We start from the raw sequence: 20018 nt of genomic DNA, 5'->3' as shown, positions 1-20018 counted from the left end.
CTAAATACAAATATCCTGGGTCATAGTCACCTTTCTGCCTAATCAAAAAGTTATGAAAATACTTAGAACCTTCAGAAGTCCTGGAGACAGAAGTCAGGAAACCAGGAAGGACGAGGAAGAAATTATCTATTAGTACTCAATTCTAGTCCCAGATCGACCACTAAGTCACATCAACTTGGTCAAGTCACTTAACTCTCGGGTCTTGGTTTCATCATCTAAAAGAAGGGGTTACATGAGATGATTTCTAAGATGTTTTCCTATATCTAAGATTTCATGTTGTTATTGATTCCAATTAATTCCTAACTTTTAGATCTTTGAAAACTGAGGAACTATTCCCTGGTTCTTCAGGAAAGATCTCACTCTTCTCCACAACCATAGATTTTTGTGAGTATCAGCTCTATGTAGTCACTTTCAGGATAAGTCAAAACCAGTTTTAGCTCTCTCAACATCTTAGGGAGTCCCAGGATGAAACTATGACTGAGGCAGCATAAGATAAAATGCTCCTGACCTATTTTCTTGATCTGCATTTGAATCCAGAATTTATCTCTAAAGGAAGGACTGAGAATAAGAAACTTTGTTTATTATCCTCCTCTATGAAAACTTCTTTTACCCTTATCACCAAAATTCCTGAGCCATGGGGAAACATTTATTCCGAGCACAGTTAGCCACATCTGTAACCCCTTCTCTCCTTTCTTTTGTACAAAAGAGTTTCATTCAAAGGCAAATACTAATAGATACTTTAATTTATATTTGCTGGTATATTATTCTGTGTACAAATATTTTCACTTCCACTCATGCTTAAACTCCTTGTAAACAGAGAATACCGCTTTTGTATTTACCAAGGTTCTGTGCTTAGCAGCTGCTCAGTAACTGACAAGTGACAGGTCTAGCAAATCCCACCATTGTTTTATTGGAGCTCAGATTGGACCCAGGATGGATCAGCATCCAGAAGAGTAATTAAGGCAGTCATTCTTTGCTGTTGAGTTGGTGCCATATCAGAGACAAAAGAACTGAATCATCTCTCCCTGTCTCCTCCCATTTACATTAACTGTATGAAGAGGTACATCCAAAAACAAAAACAGCCTTTCCAATTCCTACTCTTACCCCTGATCCAGGACTCTTCCTCAATCCAGAAGCAGTCAGGTGATTAAAGCTCCTGGAATCAGACATATTTTGCCCCCTAAGAGACTCTGTGGAAGTTACTCACCTATAGAATGGGATAATAATATCTACTTCACAGGCTTATTTTATTTATTTTAAAAGATTTTATTTTTCCTTTTTCCCCCCAAAGCTCCCCAGTACCTAGTTGTATATTTTTAGTTGTGAGTCCTTCTAGTTGTGGCATGTGGGATGCCGCCTCAGCATGGCTTGATGAGCAGTGCTAGGTCTGCACTCAGAATCTGAACTGGCAAAACCCTGGGCCACCGAAGCAGAACGCACTTAATCACTTGGCCACAGGCCGGCCCCCTCATAGGGTTATTTTAAAGATGAAATGAAAGGATGCATGCCTAGCCTGCACTTGATACTTAGTAAATATTCGTTAAAAGGCATGGATTATTATTCTTATTAGAAACAGACAGTTCAGTCTGAGTACTCCCTGATGGCACCTCCAGCAGAAGGCAGGAAGAGCAAGAAATCCTCTTTTATACAACAGAAACAGGTTTGTACTCTGCTCACCTGGGTGAAGCCAAGATAATTTTTTATTATCTGGACCTTGGAGCGGACTTAATATCCTGGAGTTGTCATTAACTCACATCATGCACTCATTAGTTCAGAGTTCAATGAAAGACATAAAGCTACTGGCATCTAGTCAGTTCTAGCTATACAGAACCTAAGCAAATGTATTTGATAAATATTTATTGGGCACCTGTTTTGTGCTACAGCATGAAACATAAAAACAAAAATAAGGACTTATGATTGAAAAAGAATTTTTTTCTATGATAAAAAATTAAATACATAGATTTACTTACGTATTTAATGAATTACCTTAATGAAGAAAGTGAATTATTTTAAGTCAGAACTCCGAGGAAGTCCAGACTTAATCGTGTATCCATTCTACATCATTCACCTGGCATTTAATATAACTTATAGGTATTTAGGTTGGTCAAACTCAAACAAAGAGGCTGGCATTCGTCCTTTCTGCTAGATCAGCATTTCTCAAAGCATGCTCTGGAGACTCCCAGGGGTCTCAGAGATCCTTTCAGGAGGCCTGCAAGGTCAAAACAATTCTTAAAATAATCCTATAATTTCGTAATAATTATTTTCTCTCTCATTCTCTCATGGCTGTGTGGTGGAATTTTTCACAGGTTACCTGACATATCACAATAGACTAAATGCACAACCTGACAGGAGAATATAGCTACCAGATATTAAAGAGACTTGCAAAAATGTAAAATAATGCTATTCTTCTCACATTTGTTTTTATCTTGGAAAATAGTTATTTTTCATAAAATGTCAGTTATATTACCAATATAATCAATTTATTATTTATAAATGAATTAATAAATATATGTTAACATTTTTTCCATTTTAGTTTCTAAAACAGTACATATTGATAGATATTATCCATATAAACAAAAATTCTCTGGGGTCCTTGATAATTTTTAAGAGTGTAAAAGATTCCTGACATCATAGTTTGAAAACTGCTATGCTGGATGACATTGCGAAATCAAACTTATCTTGTGATTTTCTGTCTTCTCCAGGATCAACTTGTCACTCAAGTTTTAAAATAATTTGTCAGACCAGGCTTTCCTTTGCCTGCAGGTCTGAATAAGTGGTGTATAATGGTAAGCTATTCCCTTCCACCTGCCAGTCCAGGAACATGAGTCTAGTGACCTAACTTGATTGTAACATATCTATCCTGCTTTGTAGAGATCATTTCATTCTGCCCTTTTCCTGCCCTCAGATACACGGCAGCTGCTGACCTAAGCCTGGGTTAATTAAAATGAAATTGCTTACTGCTTTGCCTTTTCATACCAAAGATAGGAGCTATACGAACAATTCTAGGTTTGTGATTCATTGCAACATCATTGATGGATATGAACTATATACAAAGAAATTTGAAAGTCTAGATCAAGCCTCTCAATTGGTGTATCATGGCAAGTAACATAAATGGGCTATACTTATGCTGGGATATTGCAGTTAGCTCTCAGGGTGGTCCATGGGACCTGGTGTAACCAGAAACCCTTAGTCTATAGCCTTTGGCTTCATATACCCTACTGTGCAATGCAAATATTATTTTCTACGTGTGCAGCAACATGATCCCGTTGGAAAGCACTGGCTTAGATCAATTTCTGGAAAAATATAAGTAGTCAAAATTTTTATATAAAAAAGAAAACCATCAAAGAAGTTGAAATAGGGAATGGGATGAAGAAGGGAAAAATACAATAAAAAGGGGAAGGTGCTATACAGACTGATGAGGATGGTGTATCATTAGGTGACGAGTATTGAATAACTAAATTATCTGACCCTGAATGTTCCCCACCACATACACACACCCCCACACACAAGTAAAGAAGATAGCTGAAATGTTTAAATAAAGATTCTTAGGGCCAAGTAAAGTTTGTGTAAAGAATTCAATCCTTAGGGACACAAGCAGCATTTGAAAATTCTCCCCTGAAACATATGTACCTCCAAGAGGCAAAGGCAGAGACCCACAGGAAACAGATTCAGAAAGTCCTTTCCCTTTACAACTGAATTCTTAATAAACCAATCACATAAAAAATTTGAGTGGCTTCTGTAGGGTGGAAAGAGAAGGAAAAAGCAAAAGAAATGACATTCAGGCAGAGGGAACAGCATGTACTAAAGCAAAGAGATAAAGTATGCTTAGAGAACCGTGTAATGTACAAAGTGGGGGCGGGGTTAATGACAGTGACAGGAGAAAAAACTATACGGGTAGTTAGGGGCTAGATCACAGGTGCCTTTACCTTATGCTAAGCTTGAAACTTATCCTATAGTTGATGGAGAGTCATTGAAAGGCTTCAGGCCGGGGGCAGAGAGGAGATGAATGGATCTGTATATTAATAAAGAAGCATGATCAGCTAAAGGCTATTGTAAAAAAAATCCATGCTGTAAGTGATAAAGCACTGAACTAAAGCTATAGAAACAGAAAGGAACGGATGGATTCAAAAGATGCCAAGGAAGTAAAATTGATAGGACTTGGTGACTGATTAGATGTAGGAAGCAAAAGAAAAGAAAAAGTCAAGTGCTCCTTCCATGTTTCTGGCTTGGGAAACTAGGTTGATTATGGTGCCTCAACCTAGCAGAGAATAAGATAAGAAAAGCAAATTTGGGAGTGACAGATGAGTGTGTGTATGCTGAATTTGAAGTACCCATGGGATACTGAAATGGAACTATATAGCGGGCAAATAAACTTGGAAAAGAGGCTTGAGTAAGATACACACACACAGATCTGACAAAGAGAAAGAGAGAAAGAGAGCGAGAGAATGAGAATCTAGTTGGTAACTAAAATTGTGGAGGTGGACGTGACTGTATAAGAAAGGAACGTAAACTGAAAAGAGAATCAAGGTCAGAATTCTGGGAAACACCGGCATAAAAGGTGAATTTAGGGGACAGGAAGGCCAGAGGTAGAGTCATATCAAATAAGGCAGAGATCAAGTAAGACAAGGATCTTAGTATCCGCTGGACTTGGCAATTTGGAGATCTATGGTAACCTTAACCAAAGAAATTCCAGCAAAATGAAGACTCAAAAAGACAGTAGTGAATTAAAGCAGTGAAAGATATAAGGAGGAGGATGAAAGAAGTAGAAATAGCAAAGACTCAAGAATCTCGGCTAAGAAGAGAAGGGAATGCCTTCAACCTCCTGCATCAGAACCACTCTATCTAAAACTAATATCCCTGTGCTTTAGATCCATTCTCTTTCTCATCAGAAATTTCATTCTATTTATTCCTCCTTTTTTCTATTATCTTCAGCCTCACTCTCTACTTGTTTCTTCTCGTCAGACCTTAAACATGTGCGAGTTTTTCCCATCTTAAAACTACTCTCCTTAGAGCCCAGAAATAAACCCATACATCTATGGACAACTAATTTTCAACAAGGGAGCCAAGAACATACAATGGAGAAAGGAAAATTCTCTTCAATGAATGGCGTTGGGAAAACTGGGCAGCCACATGCAAAACATTATCTTACACGATACACAAAAATTAAGTCAAAATGGATTAAAGACTTGAATGTAAGACCTGAAACCATAAAACTCCTAGAAGAAAACATAGGCGGTAAGCTCTTCGACATCAGTCTTAGCAGTATCTTTTTGCATACTATGTCACCAGGCAAGGGAAACAAAAGAATAAACAAACAAATGGGACTACATCAAACTAAAAAGCTTCTGCACAGCAAAGGAAACCATCAAGGAAACAAAAAGACAACCTAGGAACTGGAAGAAGATATTTGCAAATCATTTATCTGATAAGGGGTTAATATCCAAAATATACAAAGAACTCACACAACTTACCAACAGAGAAATAAACAACCCGATTAAAAAATGGGCAGAGGATATCAACAGATATTTTTCTACAGAAGATATGCAGATGGCCAACAGGGGCATAAAAAGATGTTCGACATCACTAATTATTAGGGAAATGCAAATCAAAAGTATAATGAAACATCACCTCCTGCCCACCAGAATGGCTATAATTAACAAGACAAGAAATAACAAGTATTGGAGAGGATGTGGAGAAAAGGGAACCTTCACACTGCTATGGGGAATGTAAACTGGTGTAGCCACTGTGGAAAACAGTACGGAGATTCCTCAAAAAATTAATAGAACTAAAATATGATGCAGCTATTCCACTGCTGGGTATTTATCCAAAGAACATGAAAACACTAAGTTGCAAGGATATTTGCATTCCTATGTTCACTGCAGCATTATTCACAATAGCCAAGACTTGGAAACAACCTAAACACCCATCAATGGATGAATGGATAAAGAAGATGTGGTATACACAATAGAATACTACTCAGCCATAAAAAAGATGAAATTTTGCCACGCGCAACATGGATGGACCTTCAGGGTATTATGCTAAGTGAAATAAGTCAGACAGAGAAAGTCAAATGCCATATGATTTCATTCACAAGTGGAAGATAAAAACAGCAACAACAAACAAACACATAGATACAGAGATTAGATTGGTAGTTACCAGAGAAGGGGGAAGGGGAGAGGGCGAAAAGAGTAAAAAGGTGTGCACATGTGTACAGTGATGGATGGTACTTAGTCTTTGGGTGGGGACATGGTAGTCTACACAGAAATCAACATATAATGATGTACCCCTGAAATGTATGTTATAAACCAATGTTACTCAATAAGAAAATAATAATTTTTTTTTTGAGGAAGACTGGCCCTGAGCTAACATCCATGTCCATCTTCCTCTACTTTATATGTGGGATGCCTACCACAGCATGGCGTGCCAAGCGGTGCCATGTCTGCACTTGGGATCCGAACTGGTGAACCCCGGGCTGCCAAAGCGGAATGTGCGCACTTAACCGCTGCACCACTGGGCCAGCTCCCATAAATAAATAATTTTTAAAAACTAACTCTCCCTGTTCGTAGCACCCTCTGGCTCTCTCCCACCTCACAACCAGTTCTTGAAAAAGTTCTCTCCTCATGACTTCTCTTTTAACTCCCACTCATTCTTCAACCCTCCTCCCTCTCTCCTCTGACTTCTGTCTCTACACTCCACTGGAGGTGCTCTTGCCAAAATCATCAATGGTCTCCTGACTGTGAAATCGAATGGATGCTTTTCAGTCCTGTATCTTACCTGACCACCCAGCACATTTTACATTATTGACTACACCCTCTTCCTGAAATGCTCTTTTCTCTTAGCTTCCTTACTGCGATATTCTTCCTAGTTTTCTCCCTCTGTCTTTCTGGCAGTAGAACTAGACTACTTGGTATGTATTGCTAGTTGAGTCACCTTGGACAAGCTACTTAACTTTCTCTGTGCTACAGTTTTCTCATATGCAAAATGAAGTATCTACCTACCTCATAAAGTCACTATGAAGAGTCAATGTTTAGCACTTAGAACAGTTCCTGGGACAAAGTAAGGACTTATTAGATGCTATCTACTGATATGTTCAAATACTGCATGGCTGTCATACTTCTTATCTCCTTTTGGGTTTCTTTTTCCTCTCCCTTGTCCTAAAACACACTGTTTCCTCAAGGTTCTATGCAGATTCTTTTCTTACTCTACACACTCACCCTGGGTGATCTCATTCAGTTATGGCAGAGGGTCTCAATGTATGTTCTGTAGACCCCGGGGTCCTGAGATACTCTCTGGGGGCCCATAAAGTCAAAACCATTTTCATAATAATATTGAAACATTATTTGCCTTTGTTACTGTGTTGACATTTGCAACAATGGTGCAAAGCAAGGGTGGGTCGAACAGGCCACCTGAGCACAAACCAAGGCAGTGGCCCCAACTGTAGTAGTGGTTGTAATCCTCCTTGCTATGTCCTCTGAGATTTAAAAAAAAGCCAGTTTCCCTGAAGAATGTCCTTGATGAAACAATGTAAATGATTAAGTTTATTAAATTTTGACCCTTGAGTACATTTTTAAAGTATTCTGTGACAAAATGGGAAATACACACAAAGCACTTTTGCTGCACACCCAAGTATATGGTTGTCTGAAGGAAACGCCCTCATTTGACTGTGAGTTGTGTGCTGAACTAAATCATTTTTTTCATAGAACACTATTTTTATTTGAAAGAATGACCAACAGGCAAAGTAAGGTTATTCAGATGGGTATTTAGGAAACATTCCTTAAAAATAAATGAAATAAGCCTGTCACTTCAAAAAACAAACGTTGTTGCTAATGATAAAATTGAAGCTTTCAAGTGAAGACTAGAATTTTAGAGAATTTATATCTGCCTTTGAGTTTGGCTACTTCCCAATACTTCAAGATTTTTCTGATGAGATTAACTAATATGATTTTTTAATGTTGTATAATAAAATGTATTGACACTTGCAAGATCTGTATAACTCAATGAACCAATATTTTTCAAATGACTGATACATGATATCCATTCAAAGTGCAAGACCATCAGTGGATTTTCACACGAGAGAATGAAAACCTCACTGATATAGTTTCACATTCCACAATGCAACCAACCTTTAAGAAACTACTACTTGTTGTATTTCAAAGAAACAATACTTCTCCTTTCCAGAGACAAATCTGCGCGAGGCTGGCGTTTATTTATATACTTCAACCAAAACAACATATCACAAGAGCTTGAACGCAGAAGCTAGCGAGGAGAATCCAGCTGTTTCTATTAAGCCAAACATTAAAGAGATTTGCAAAAATGTAAAATCAACCCAGCCATCCCACTACTGGGTATCTATCCAAAGAACTTGAAATCAGCAATTCCAAAAGTCCCCTGCACCCCTATGTACATTGCAGCATTATTTACAACAGCCAAGACGTGGAAGCAACCTAAATGCCCACCAACTGATGATGGGATAAAGAAGATAAGGTATATATATACAATGGAATACTACTCAGCCACAAAAATGACAAAATCGTCCCATTCACAACAACATGGATGGACCTTGAAGGTATTATATTAAGTGAAATAAGCCAGACAGAGAAAGACGAACTCTGTACGACTCCACTCATAGGTGGAAGTTAAACATAGAGACAAAGAGAATTGATTGATGGTTACCAGGGGAAAGGAGGGGTGGAGGGAGGGCACAAAGGGTGACTGGTGTACCCACAACGTGACTAACAATAATGTACAACTGAAATTTCATAAGGTTGTAAACTATCATAATCTTAATAAAAAGTTAAAAAAAAAGGAAAATCAATGCTGTTCTTCTCACTAAATATTTTTTCTTTTGGAAGATCATTTTTCAAAAATATGTTATTTATGTTAACACGTAATAGGTTTAGTATTACTTTTAACAAAATAACTACATTTCTTAAATATCTCAATTTTAATTTTAAATATGGAAAAATTGGTGGGTATATGTAACCCACATAAACAAAAGCTCCTTGGGATCCTCAATAAAATTTTTAAGAGTGAAAAAGAATGAGACCAGCCCCGTGGCTGAGTGGTTAAGTTTGCTCGCTCCACTTCGGCGGCCCAGGGTTTCGCCAGTTCGAATCCTGGGCGCAGACATGGCACAGCTCATCAAGCCACGCTGAGGCGGCATCCCACATGCCACAACTAGAAGGACCCACAACTAAAAATACACAACTATGTACCGGGGGGTGGGGTGCTTTCGGGAGAAAAAGGAAAAATAAAATCTTTAAAAAAAATTAGGGAAACAGAAGGCTGAGAACAAAAAGTTTAAGAATTACTAAATTATACTAATACTATTCATTGATGTGCTGGTGACTCCCAACCACACATTATTTTGTTTATTCCCTATACATATGCACCCATGTCAGTGTATTTTTCTGAGTAAATTCTTTTTTTTTTTTTAAAGACTGGCACCTGAGCTAACAACTATTGCTAATCTTCCCCCCCCTCCAAACCTCCCCAGTAAATAGTTGTATATTTTAGTTGTGGGTCCTTCTAGCTGTGGCATATGGGACGCTGCCCCAACATGGCCCCATGAGCGGTGCCATGTCCGTGCTCAGGATCCGAACCCATGGTCCCGCAGCGTAAGCAGAGCATGTGAACTTAACCACTCGGCCACTGGACCAGCCCCTGAGTAAATTCTTAGGAGGAGAGAATTTGCTGTGTACAAGCAAATGTACTGTACACATTTTTTGTACACACGTTCTTTTAAAAATTTTTTTCTGCTTTTTCTCCCCAAATCCCCCCAGTACATAGTTGTATATTTTAGTTATGGGTCCTTCTAGTTGTGGCATGTGGGACGTCGCCTCAGTGTGGCCTGATGAGCGGTGCAACGTCCGCGCCCAGGATCCAAACCAGTAAAACCCTGGATCCAGAAGCGGAGGGGCCAACGTAACCACTCGGCAGCGGAGCTGGCCCCACGTGTTATTGCTGTCTAACAGGTACTGCACTTTTCAAGGACACCTATTCACCAAATCCAACCTTTCTTGCATGGTTTGTGCATAAGAAATCTTTGCAGTTTTTTTTGAGGACTATTTTTTAAAATTGGCAGATTTGCTCTTAAATCAGAAACAGACTAAAAAGAAAAGGACCTCTATGACATATACTATCCTAAACCACAACAAGGCACACACTGTGGATTTATGCCAGACTATCCTTCACTCCTCCTCCAACTTGCAGGGAAGCTATTTTCACTTAGTCCTATAACAGGGCCTTAAAGAATTAAGATGACTAATACCTCTGCACTTTGATGAACCTACTAGGTACTGTGATGAGAAAGAAGTATCAGACTCCTGCTTACATCTTAACCTTATTATAAGAGAAATAAGTTTTAAGACAATAAGAACTACTTAAAGTATGTGAGTATGTTAAAATGCTTCAAACAGACACTAATTTAAGACTAAGTTGTTTTATTGTACAGTAGCTAGTGAATATTTTACTTGCTACAGAGCAGCAGTTCTCAAAGCATGGCTGCAGGATAGCTGGGAGTCCATGAGACTCTCATTGTTTAAGAATGCCTCCCTTTTCCAACTACTACATTTATATTTCTTTCATTAAACATTTTTATCTTTTTTAAATGGATGAGTGATTATACAACTTAAATGTATTTGCTTAAAATAGAAACACACAAATGTACATGTGCCAAACAAGGGGTGGATTAGAGAAAAAGGTTAACAAAAAGCTCTTTCTCAACAAGTTTTTACCATCCTTCATAGGCCAAGAAACAAGTGTTTGATAGCGAGACATCAATCCTATATGGTAGATAACAACTGTTAAAAGGAACTGAATCCACCTGCTCCAGACTTCCATAACTTAACCTTGTGCACACACTTCTAACATTGTATTTTAACCACTGATTTTCTTGCTCTCTTCCTGAGGATAGACACCATGACTTACTTACCTTTTTATCCTTGGCACACAGAATTTAGTATCTGGCATATACTAAGCTCTCAACAAATAATTGTTAAAGAATGAACAGATGATAAAATGGGTAAAAATTTAATTCTCAACTAAAAGGTGAAGTGTTTCAAGGAAATGTGCCACCTATCGTCCTGGGTCATCAGATAACCAACCAGTTCCATGGAGGAGAAGGTCATTGATTTCTGGAGAATCAGTAGAAATTCAAGTTAACCACTTTCTGTCTATAACCGGAGATTTCCCCCAAAATTAAACACAACCACACCAATCTGATTTAGTTTGAGATCCTCTGTGCCTATAATGGAGACTTCTTACAAATGCTGACACTACCCCAAAGCTAAAGACTATAAGAAATACCCTTTTTAAGAAACTCCATAATTTTGAGGAGATATAATAGTGATTATTCTTAATACCTTATTAGAGCTGTGCAGCCCCCCATGTACATTTAACTACTTGACAAATTTGTTTGTTTATAGAACATTAACTACTAGACTGAGAAGATATATGCAGAAAAGCAAAACTACAGAGCAATGCTTGGCTAGAAGACACTGTCAATCGAAGATTACTCAAAATAGACTATAACTAGTTATTTAAATCATTCAGGAAATGATTTACAATTTAAAAATCCCATTTTTACTAAAATTTTTTAGAAAGACCTGTTGTCTAAAGCATAGTCTGATATACTTAAGATCGATCACTTTCTGGTCCTAAAAAGCTGAACCAAATGTGTTTACATTCAAATTCTCTTCTTGGTTATTAATATTTGTTTGAATCGCTCTCATCAGCACTGCTCAAAGAAATATAATTTGAGCCACATATATAATTTAAAATTTTCTAACAGCCACATTAAAAAAGAAAGGTGAAATTAATTTTTTCTTCCCCTTTTTCTCCCCCAAGCCCCCCGGTATATAGTTGTGTATTTTTAGTTGTGGGTCCTTCTAGTTGTGGCATGTGGGATGCCACCTCAGCGTGGCTTGATGAGCGGTGCCATGTCCGCGCCCAGGATTCAAACTGGCGAAACCCTGGGCCACCGCAGTGGAGTGCGCAAACTTAACCACTCAGCCACGGGACTGGCCCCTGAAATTAATTTTGATAATATACTTTATTTAACCTGATATATCTAAAATACGTAATCAGTGTTAAAAATTGAGATATTTCACACTTTTTTTTTTCCTGCACTAAGTCTTTGAAAACCAGTGTGTATTTTACACTTAGAACACATCTCAATTCTGACGAGTCACATTTCAAATCCCCCAAAGCTAACAGCTACTGGTACTAGCTAGTGTCTACTGTACTGGACAGCACAGTTCTAGATAATTCAGAGAGTACTGTTCTTCATATCTGGGGAAACTGGTTTCAGATTCTTTTTTTTGGTTAGAAGTGATTATGGTTAACTCCTTTTGCAGTAACCCCTCAATTAATTTCCCCAAATGTAAAGTAGGAGTGGATTCAAGCAAAAAGAGCCCAAAACAGTGAAATCTTTAGAAGGCAGCTTTTATCTGCCTAAAAATAACTCGAGAGGCCAAAACAGGTATATCTCCCCCTTCCCACTCTATAAGGAGGGTACAGATTTCACTTGTTGCCTCCTCTTCATTAATTTCTTCTTTACCCATGTAGGAGATCCTAGTTTTCTGAATCAGGAAGTGGCTAAAGCAAAACTATGTGACATGTTTCCTTTCAGTGAGGAAAATATTGTCTCTAGGGATAAACCAGGAACCTGACCTCAGGCATGACAGTATTCAGAGTTGTCTGCAGAGCATCAACACCCACTGTGCAGAAAGGGTTGGGGAAAGAAGTTTTCCCAGAGAGAAGAGGGACACATGAGGCTTCTGACCATCTGGAGCTTATTAAGAGGTGGATTCTTAGGTAAGGGCAGGGCCATGTGACGATCTTTTTCAATCTCGCTCTGCTGGATCTGCAAACCTGATTTCATTCTGTCATTTACAATTCAGTGAGGCCCAGCAGAATACCTTTAGGGATGCAGTGGAATGGGCAGTCTCCCTTCAGCCTAGTCAGCAGCTATGCCCATTCTTGCCAAAGCCTCTCTCCCATGTCAGGAGGACCTACTAACACTGGGTCACAATGCTGTGACATGACATGGATCTGCGAGGAGGGCAGCAGGCCTGTCATGAAGAAAAAAAAGTTCTTCCTCCACTTAGACAGCAGAAGTGGGGGAGAACAGGGAAAAAAAAAGGCAGTATGCAGCCGAGGTAGCAAGGATTACAAGAGGAAGATGAAATAAGTGGTTAAGAAACGTGCATGAAAAAAATGAGTCACTAGTCTTGTTGTCAGTTACAGACAGGCCAGCAAGTGAGTTTGTTCAATCCCCAGTGAGAGAGAATGGTACTGAGAAGCCTCTTTAGACATCCCAGTAAAGTTGCCTTGGAAGTAACAAGAGAGAAGAGGGGATTGGAATAATGAATAAGCAGCAAGGAGAGTTCTAATCTAGCTCCTGTATAATTCACAAAGTAATTTTCTTCTGGCAACATAAAGCTCGTATTGCAATACCATATTCAAAACAAATGAGCCTATATAGCTCTGATGGTGTCACTATTAAGTCTCAAGCTCCCACCTGATCCCAAGGAGCAAGTGCTCAAGGGACCAGATAGTAAATTTCAAACAATTTTATCTTTAAGATAAAATATCTTAAGATCCAATTTAAGTAAGACACAGCAGACCTAGCTTGCACCACTCTTTCTCTCAGATCTCAATTATCAACATAATATTAAAAGAAGTTTTAAAAAACAGATGGAAGAGTTTCTCATCTCTCTTTTGAGAGGGTACAGGGTACTCTGTACAGGTATAGGTAGCATGAATTTATATGTGGGGGGAGGGGAAAAAGAGAGAGAAGCTGTAGAAAGGTGCACATGTAAATATAGTATAGTGAAATTTAACCGAAACAAAGGAATTATAGTTTTTTCTTTCTCAGTCAAGCCAAACATCTATTTCAGGTTAAAGATCTACATTCTGGTTACTCCTCTGAGTATCTCAGTAGAGGAGGGTGAACCCCTCTCAAACATTTGGAAAGTATTGACCACAAGCTACACCAGAAGCAGTTTGCAAGGTGCAGGCCACTACAATGCAGCCAGTCAGCAGAGGCCCACAGAAGAAAGCCCCTGTTCTTTGGTAGGTAATGATCTCCCACCCACAGTTCTTTAGCAAAATAGTTAGCTAAATACTTTATTTATGGTCAGGTGGCTTTTCAAGTCATCCCTGTCAGGTGAGGCTGCTGTTTTCCAGGGAATATGGGAACTTAAAACCCTACATTTATTCTTTGGGACATTCTTAAAACAATACAAATAGAGATAATTTGTCACGGGACATAGTGTAAGACACTAAAATATGCAGAACATTTGAAATGAAAAAAAAGGAAAATTCAAGTCAAGCACATTATTTTTATTTTTATCTTTTTTAAGATTTTATTTTTTCCTTTTTCTCCCCAAAGCCCCCAGGTACATAGCTGTATGTTCTTAGTTGTGGGTCCTTCTAGTTATGGCATGTGGGATGCCACCTCAACATGGCCTAATGAGCGGTGCCATGTCCTCGCCCAGGATTCGAACTGGCGAAACACTGGGCTGCTGCAGCAGAGCACGTGAACTTAACCACTTGGCCATGGGGCCGCCCCCCAAGCACATTATAGTAAATAACCAAGAACAAGATGAGCATGGATTTGTTTTCCAAATCCTAGGAACTGGGAATAGGAGGTTAAATCTTAACCCTTGAAAGGGGGTTAAGGAAAGACAGCCACATCATACAGTGGAAAGAGCATGAGGCTGGGGAAAATGATCTGGATCTTAGTTCTAGCTTCTCCCTCAGGTGAGTATGCAACCTCCTTAAAGCTGCAGGATGCTTCTAAGCCTTAGTTTATTGTCTGTAACAGGAGGCTGGGGTTGTAACTCTTACAGTCCATGATTACTACATGAATTGCTTCTAGAACCTAAGTAGGTGGGATTTGAGAAATGATAAAATGTAGGAGAGATGACTAACTGTACCAATATTTCTGATATATCTTTTACTATACTTTAAGAGTGGCTTCTATTACCTTTATGCAAGACTAGCACAGTAAAAGAAGAACTGGTAATCCAGCAGCCAATTCTATTGCTAACTAAGGTATTAGGTCTTGAAGAGAAACCAAACAGCAAGAACGCTTCTAGAGTTAAACATTCCTAAGACCAAACACAGGATGAACAAGGTACCTGTCCTTACTAGCCAAGAAATATACTAGAATGCTTTCAGCTCAGTGTTCCCATCCACCCCCTCTCCCCTGACACTGGAGCACCATAGAAACATTCAGATAGAATTCCCACAGGTAAAGGATCTTTTCCAGTGGCTCTGCCAGGGGATATATGTCTTCAGCTATCTGGGGGGAACTCTTTGGAAATCTGAAGATATACGTAAGTTTATATAAAACAAGTGTTTACAAGCAAGCTATTTCCTCTTACCACTAATGTGGAGAAATTTCCATATTGGTATATATTTATATGAGAAGCAGAGATTCTTTTCCTAGGACAATGAACTTCTTTTTTCCTGTCCTGAACTGTATATTTTCCTTTTTACTTATTACATTGTCCTTCTCTTTTTTCAGCCCTCATATACAGAGGTTAAGGTGGAAAGTACCTGGATCTAGGTTACCCCTAAGAGAGAAGTGGTTTGTGCCTCTGCCACAAGAATACTTAATACAAGGACTATACTTAAAAACTGCGGCACTAAGTTCGCAAGGACCCAGAAAAGGCATTTAGAGCTTTGGGTTTCATTTGATTCTTTATTTTTGCTCTTGAATGTCTTCCAGAGCACTGTGATGACAATATACAAGCACTAAGAATGCATGGATGAATGACCAGTTAGTTAGTTACTAGCTAGTTACATATAACAAGTATTTTTTGCAAGATTTCTGTGTCAGAAATAGCAGGTAAATCAAAGAAGTAATCCAAAAACAGATAATCCTAATTTTCCAGAGAGTAACAGATTATTGTATCTGCACTATATTCCCATCCTAGAAAGGGCAATCCTGCTCTAGATAATGTCCAAATGCACACAAGATGTCAAAAGTGCCATCCTCATTACCTGAGACCTATGGGGAAAGAAGTTTCTTTCCCTGAAGTGTGAGTAGACTTGATCAAAATCACTCACAGCTATAAATCCACATTACAAAATCACCATGTTGTCCTCAGTGCATATCTTTATCTTTGACGGCAGATACAATCTACTCCTTCAAAGAAAAGTGAAATCACTTTTACCAACAACACGTGGTCCGACAAAGTATGTTGCGATTCTGCTACACTGACTTAGACGCTGGCTCAATACAGCTGTCCTCTAATAAGCCCTGAAGCTCTCCATCCTTTCAAGATGACGGCTCCTCCTTCCACCTCAGGCTTCCAAGGCCTGTTCTGCAACTCATCTGACAAGCTTTCCATACTTTGGAAGCCTCAGGCTCCACCACACCCTACTTCTATGAGATCTCTACTCTCCTAAGGGCTCTGGCGGAATTTCATTGACATACATACACACAGACACATAGATATATACATACACACAGATGTTCATAAGATGACAAACCAAGGCTTAGGGCCTAACTAATCCTGTTCCCTTCAACTCTCAGAAACCAGCATCCTCACAAATCTTAGATTCCCATGAACCCGCTCCTTTGGCTTGGAAAGCCTGGGTCTTGCGTGGACCCTTCAGCTCCCATGGCCACAACTAGCTCTGGCTCGTGTGGCCCTTTCTTGTTCCTCGCTTCAGGTCTCGGCCGCAGCTCACACTCAACCTGTTTCCTCGTCTGTAGAATCCTTGGAGATTGGGAGGAGGCCTATAGGACCCCCCAAGCCACCTCCGGGATCTAAAGCTGAATGGGCCCAGCGAGCCCCTCGACTCTCTCTTTCACGTGCCCACGCGCCAAATCCCTGTGTTTACCTAGGTTCCACGACCACCTCGGCCACCCTCTGAGCATCCGCGCGGCGGCCCGCGCTCCCCTAGACCCCTGCTTCCGGGCGTTCCCTGCAGTTCTGCTTCCGGTGCTCGGCCTCCCCCGCGCAGCCGCCCCAGCCCGCGCCCCCGGCTCCCCGCGCCGCCCGCTCAGGGGCTCTCACCGCTCGAAGAGCCGCCTCACGAAGAATATGCCCGCCGCCAGCGGGAACACCGAGAGAATGTGCCGGGCCCGCGGGTAGCCGTAGCCGTCGGCCGGGCCCTCGAGATCGGCCCAGCTCACGTTCTGGGGCAGCCAGAAGCGTTCGCTCCACAGCCAGCCCCACAGCAGGCCCAGGGCTCCCGCCACCGCTGTCGCCATCTTACGCCCGCCCTGCGGCCACTGCCGCCGCAGCCTCAGCTGCCGCCGCAGCCAACGGAACCCGCCGGGAAGCGGCCCCGGGGCGGGGCCGGACTGGCGGCCACCCCCTTCCGGCCCCTTCTTGCTCCCCGCGCATCTCAGCCCGCCTCCTCCGTAGGGCCCGGCCTCTTCCCCGCCCATCTCACCTCCCCGCGCACCTCCCTCACCGCAGTCTCCGGGGCCGCCTTTCCTTGGAACCCCGCCCCCAATCCTGGCCACGCCCCCCGGCGCCACGCCCCGGCCCCACCCCCCAGGCCCTCCACGCTGGCGCCGCCCTTTTTTCCTACCGGCTTCGGCCGCGCTTCTCCTCCTTGCTCCCTCACGCGTCCGGCTACGACCACACCCCGTATTTCAGGCCCAGCTCCCTTACCGGGACATTCCTCTTTCCGTGCCCAGCCGAAGCTGTTCCCGCTCCAAGGCAGGCCATACTTCTCTACACCCAGCCCCGCTCTCGCTCGGGCTTCTCTCTGCGTCTCAGCTGGTCCCGCCGCCGCCTCCATCACCAGTGTTCCGCTCCCAACCTTTTCTTCAGTTAGTGCCACTTCGCGATCTCAACCCCCTTTCACTGTTTTATCCCTTAAAGTGGACTTTTAAAAATCCTTTTATTCTCATGGGGAAAAGGAAATGGAAGATATACAAAGGATATCATCCAAAGGAAAATATAAAAGAAAAAGGAAAATAAATGATAGCCAATGTTTAATGAAGTTTACTATGTGCTAGGTACTGCACCGAACATTTTACACAGGTTAACTCCATCACCCTATGAAGTAGGTATTGTTTTATTTACTGTTTTATGGATGGGTAAACTGAGGTCCAGAGAAGTCAAGCAGCTTGTCCAAGGTTATATAGATAAGTGGTAGAGCTGGGCTTCTGAGCTAGAAAGTCTCTAGACTGCAGAACCCTGAGCCTTTATCCTATAAACTTCCTTACTTTTAGGTTTCCACATTGAAATCTTTTGTGGACCTGCATAAACAGGGATGGGAGCCATAGACTAGGAACAGTCAAATGGCTAAACTCTCCATTGTCCCTCAGCTGCGGGAGAACCCTGAACCCTGGGTGCTATCTGTTAAAACCTGGCTACAAGGTTAATTACCACTGGCTAACTAGACAGATCTGAAAAAAGATTAAAAGAACTAAATCTCTACCTCTTGTCCGAGGGCAGATAAAGTAACTCTATAACTAGTAAGACATGCTTAGACCAGAAGTTAGAGAATTTCAAAGGGAGAGGAAGAAGGGGAAAAAAGGAGCCAACCTAAGGATATAAACTAGAAGGTTTACTTTAACTCAGTGGCTCTCAAACCTCAGTGTGCCCTAGCTCAGACATCTCCCACATTGAGAGTTTGCTAAAGGTTTTCTGGACTCCACCCAAAGAGATTCTGATTCAGGAGGTTCAGGCTAGGGCCCATAAATATGCATTTCTCATTTCTAACAAACCCACAGGAGATGCCACTGCTGCTGGTCTGAGAATCACTGCCTAAAGCCCTTTTTGTCCAAATCCAGCAATGGCTTAATGGTAACCAACCTATATTCAAGATACATTTTTTTTTTTAAGGATTGGCACCTGAGCTAACAACTGTTGCCAATCTTTTTTTTTCCCTGCTTCATCTCCCCAAACCCCCCCCGTACACAGTTGTATATCTTAGTTGCTGGTCCTTCTAGTTGTGGGATGTGGGACGCCGCCTCAACGTGGCCTGATGAGCGGTGCCATGTCCACGCCCAGGATCAGAACCCTGGGCCACTGCAGCAGGAGCGCGCGAACTTAACCACTCGGCCACGGAGCCGGCCCCTCAAGATACATTTTAAAAGAAGTAAGCTCCTTGATCCTATGGGAATTCAAATCAGAGTCCCAAGGAAGAGAGAACATGCTAACTTGGCATGCAGGAACCAGCACACAATGGTCTGGATCTCAAGATCTAGCCCCAGAAAAACACATTCATACCATTTCACAACTCTTAGCTGTTAGGATTGCTGATGAAATATCATGAAAGCGAACTTTGGTACAGCTTTCCCTTTGGCCAGGAGTGATCTGACCAGGAAGCTGGTGGAACTAGGTTGGCCCTGGAGCAATCATAAACAGTCTCCATAACCATCTCAGGTCCCAAGCTGGCCCCTTTTCCTGCTTCAAAGAGAAAAACTCACATCATCCTATTGCCACCACTGACATGCCAATTGGAACAAGCTGCCTTCGTTCAGAGAGCTGTGAGAATAAACACTTTTTGTTTGGCTGTAGGTTATTTTGTTCTCTAAGAATGTTTAGTGTTATCTGGTCATCTCTTGCTAAGGACATTCTTTTATTATATTGATTATAGCACTAGTCCTTCTCTACCTATAATATGTCTATCTTAGCCCTTGAAAGGCATATAAAAGCTTTCTTCTAAGGGTCATCTCAGTCCCCACGTACCTGATATGTGGTGACATACTCCACTGATCTCCATAAATGCTGGCTGTAAGCACTCAGGCTTTTTTGTATAAAGTCAATAGATATGATGAGTACCATGTGGGCGAGTTAGAGTAGCAGTGAGTCACACAGTTAAGGTAGCTAAACTCAAGCCAGGATTGGATATTTCATGAATGTCAGCAGGAGCTTCTGGATTAACTGTTCAGGGAACAGGGCTTTCTAAATGACTTGAGCCTGTCGTGGGGCCAAGAGCAGAAGGTAGTAACCTGCCATCCACTCAGAAGACCAGGCAAGACCCTGGAACACACACTGACCCTGGAAAATGTAACAGATGACTCAAAAAGCATG

The 20018-nt window shown here is 41.2% G+C and overlaps 1 protein-coding gene across 4 annotated transcripts in view; it reads right to left on the bottom strand.

Moving 5' to 3' along the window:
* The window catches only part of CERS5 (ceramide synthase 5), a 28709-nt gene extending 11358 nt beyond the window's left edge, over positions 1–17351 (bottom strand). Inside the window, exon 1 of one of the 4 annotated variants that reach the window (XM_046684480.1) lies at positions 17037–17351. In XM_046684480.1, coding sequence (XP_046540436.1) covers positions 17037–17233 — 197 coding nt within the window. In that variant the 5' untranslated portion in view covers positions 17234–17351. Of the gene's footprint in view, positions 1–839; positions 988–17036 lie in introns of those variants that run through there. The other 3 variants (XM_046684478.1, XM_046684488.1, XM_046684496.1) reach the window with 3 other exon arrangements.
* Between the last annotated feature and the right edge of the window lie 2667 nt (positions 17352–20018).

The sequence above is a fragment of the Equus quagga genome, chromosome 1 (genome assembly GCF_021613505.1).
Source record: "Equus quagga isolate Etosha38 chromosome 1, UCLA_HA_Equagga_1.0, whole genome shotgun sequence".
NCBI lineage: Eukaryota > Metazoa > Chordata > Mammalia > Perissodactyla > Equidae > Equus > Equus quagga.
The sequence above is the reverse complement of the archived record's forward strand: the minus strand, read 5'-3'. Positions and strand labels throughout refer to the sequence as shown.